At 55.2% G+C, this 3,113-nt stretch overlaps 1 protein-coding gene across 1 annotated transcript; it reads left to right on the top strand.

The window, feature by feature from the left end:
• The first annotated feature begins 294 nt into the window (after positions 1-294).
• On the top strand, positions 295-2,892 carry LOC132475565 (alpha-2 adrenergic receptor-like). Its single transcript, XM_060076770.1, has one exon. It carries the CDS (start codon positions 423-425, stop codon positions 1,974-1,976), a length of 1,554 nt encoding a protein of 517 aa, XP_059932753.1. The 5' UTR covers positions 295-422; the 3' UTR covers positions 1,977-2,892.
• Positions 2,893-3,113: the final 221 nt, after the last annotated feature.

Raw genomic sequence — 3,113 nt, 5'->3', positions numbered from 1 at the left:
TGCACAGTGCTTTGAGGAGAGGAGGGGATGGAGCGGCACACACCGCGCGGATTCACCTGCCGTGAGGACGCAGTCTCCATGGATTCTCCTTTCGCTTTTCCTCTCCGTTTGTTTCGAGCGGCACTTGTCCCAACGCGTCGCTACGAGGCGCGCCTCTCCCCGCACGCAGCGGACCACTGAGTGAGAGAGGGCAGCGGTGTTTCATCCCTGAAGGGTGAAAGCTGTGCGCAATTTGGCACGGGACTGCCTTGGACTCCGAGGGACCCTGATCGCGTTCGTTGGACCCGACGAGGGACCCTGATCGCGTTCGTTGGACCCGAGTCACGTCACATTTTGATTGTTTCTAAAACACAGGCAAAATTGAAACTCTGGGAATGTAACTATTTTTCTTTTTTTTCCTCTTCTTTCGGTGTTGGAGCGGGATGGATTCGTTGAATCTGAGCGGCGCGGAATCGTTCTCCGTGGTTCACATCAACTCCTCCCTGGACACGGGATACTCCTTAGCAGCGATCGCCGGCATTGCTGCCCTGGTGAGTTTCCTCATCCTCTTCACCGTGGTCGGGAACATACTGGTGGTCATCGCCGTGCTGACCAGCCGCGCACTCAAAGCTCCCCAGAACCTTTTTCTGGTGTCGCTGGCCACCGCCGACATTCTAGTCGCCACGCTGGTCATGCCCTTCTCCCTGGCCAACGAACTCATGGGCTACTGGTATTTTGGAAAAGTTTGGTGCGGCATTTACCTGGCGCTGGACGTGCTGTTCTGCACCTCGTCTATAGTTCACCTGTGCGCTATCAGCCTGGACAGGTACTGGTCCGTCACGCAGGCGGTCGAGTACAACCTCAAGCGCACACCCAAGCGCGTCAAGTGTATCATTCTGATCGTGTGGCTGATATCCGCGTGCATCTCGTCCCCGCCCCTCGTGCTGATCGACGGCCACAATGACCTCATCGTCGGCTCCCCGCAGCCCCAGTGCGCGCTCAACGACGACACGTGGTACATCCTGTCCTCCAGCGTGGCTTCCTTCTTCGCGCCGTGCGTGATCATGGTGCTCGTGTACGTGCGCATCTATCAGGTGGCCAAGACGCGCACGCGGAACATGTCCGTGAAGAAGCCCCGGTCTGACGTCACAACCACGCAGCAGACGGAGAACGGCCTGAGCAAGGCGACGGCGACGTCGCCGTACCGCGGAGAGCGCGAGAACGGCCGCTGCCAGTGTCCCCCTCCCCCTGCTTCTTCTCCTCTTTCTCCTTCTCCTCCTCCTCCTCCTCCTCCTCCTCCTCCTCCCCCCACTCTGTCCACCCACCCAAGCACCGCTAGCCTCCAGACCCAGACACAGACCCAGACCCAGACCCAGACCCAGACCCCATCCGGGACCCAGACCCAGACCCCGACCGGGACCCAGACCCAGACCGGGACCCAGACCCGTACAGACGAGGTTGAAATGGACGAGAGCTCCTCATCGGATGAGGGGGTCAAAGGTCATCACAAAAAGCCTCAAAGCCGCGACGTCAAGACTGCCGGTGCTAACGGCGGCGGCGGTGGCGCCGAGGTCAAAGCAGCGCTGGCGAGCCGCAAGAGCAGCTCCCTGTCCCTCAAACACCCCCTCTCCCGCGCCGGCAACAAGTCCGTGGAGATCTTCCAGGCGTCCCGGCGGCAGCGGCGGCGGGGGGGCCAGCGGCGTCGGAGCTCGGTGTCCGGGAAGAAGGCCTACCAGGCGCGGGAGAAGAGGTTCACCTTCGTCCTGGCCGTGGTCATGGGCGTGTTTGTGTTGTGCTGGTTCCCCTTCTTCTTCAGCTACAGCCTGTACGGCGTGTGCCGCGAGGCCTGCCGCATCCCCGAGCCGCTCTTCAAGTTCTTCTTCTGGATTGGCTACTGCAACAGCTCGCTGAACCCCGCCATCTACACCATCTTCAACCAGGACTTCCGCCAGGCCTTCCAGAAGATCCTGTGCCGCTCGTGGAAGAGGTCGTTCTAGAGCCCCCGAAAAACCCCGGAAGACGTCTTCGGAAGCAAACCGGAAGGAAGTCATTCTAGAGCAAAAAAAAAAAAACCTGGAATAAGTCATTCTAGAGCCAGGAACTCTGGAAGAGGTCCTTCCAGAGCCCCGAAAACCCCTAGAAGTCGTCTTTCTATAGCATACCCGAAGGAAGTCATTCTAGAGCAAAAAAAACTGGAATACATTATTCTAGAGCCAAAATTTGGAATAGGTCGTTCTAGATACGCAAACCTGGAATACCTTATTCTAGAGCTACAACTGGGAAGAAGTCACTCTAGATCCATGAACCTGGAATAAATTATTATAGACCCAGTACCTGGAAGAAGTCATTCTAGAGCAAAAACCTGGAATATATTATACTAGAGCCAAAACCTGGAAGAAATCATTCTAGAACAAAAACCTGGAAGAAATCCTCTAGAGCAATGCCTACATTTTTTTTATTATAAATTATTCCCACAGGTTAGCGGTGTCGTGAGAATAATCGCGTGGACACTTCGAATATGGTGAGTCGAAGTGGAGGGAAGGTCCTTTGCGTTCCCTTGGCCGCCGCTCTGTACGTACTCAACTACTGTGTCATCATCGTGTCGTTCCATCAGTGCCAACAGACTGCGTCGCAGCGACAACTACCGGGCTTTGATCTATGTGCATTATGGCCTGAAGTAACGTTATTTTTCTTCCACGTTCAAAAGACTTTCCATTACCACGTGGCCTGGTTTGTTATCCTTGTGTTGAGGCTGAAGGGCACTTTAGCCCAAACGTACCCCCTTCAGGTCCTGGCGCAAGAACATTAATGCACTCAAGGAGAGACACTAAGGATAAACAAGGTTTGTGGCCAGGTCTGGTCTTATCAGCTTGACTTCAATAGGATTACAAAAAAGGGATTACAAAGAGTGAGTTTTTTGTGGTAGCCTACGTCTGACTGAGCTGGAGCTCAGGAACCCTGGACGGTCTGTGTGCTTCTACAAAGCAGGAGGGGTACTTCCAAGGTCTTGCTGTGGTGTTGCAACACGTACAAACGCTGTGGACCTTGGGAGATGTAGTCCTATACGACAGACGTATCCGCCATGGTTGTAGTCCTCGTGGTTTGGATCTTACGTGCAGTGGTGAGCCGCTGGA

The sequence above is a fragment of the Gadus macrocephalus genome, chromosome 17 (genome assembly GCF_031168955.1).
Source record: "Gadus macrocephalus chromosome 17, ASM3116895v1".
In the NCBI taxonomy this organism is placed as follows: domain Eukaryota; kingdom Metazoa; phylum Chordata; class Actinopteri; order Gadiformes; family Gadidae; genus Gadus; species Gadus macrocephalus.
The sequence above is the reverse complement of the archived record's forward strand: the minus strand, read 5'-3'. Positions and strand labels throughout refer to the sequence as shown.

Coding starts and splice junctions, on each gene's coding strand:
- LOC132475565 (XM_060076770.1), top strand. CDS start 423: ATGGATTCGTTGAATCTGAGCGGCGCGGAATCGTTCTCCGTGGTTCAC.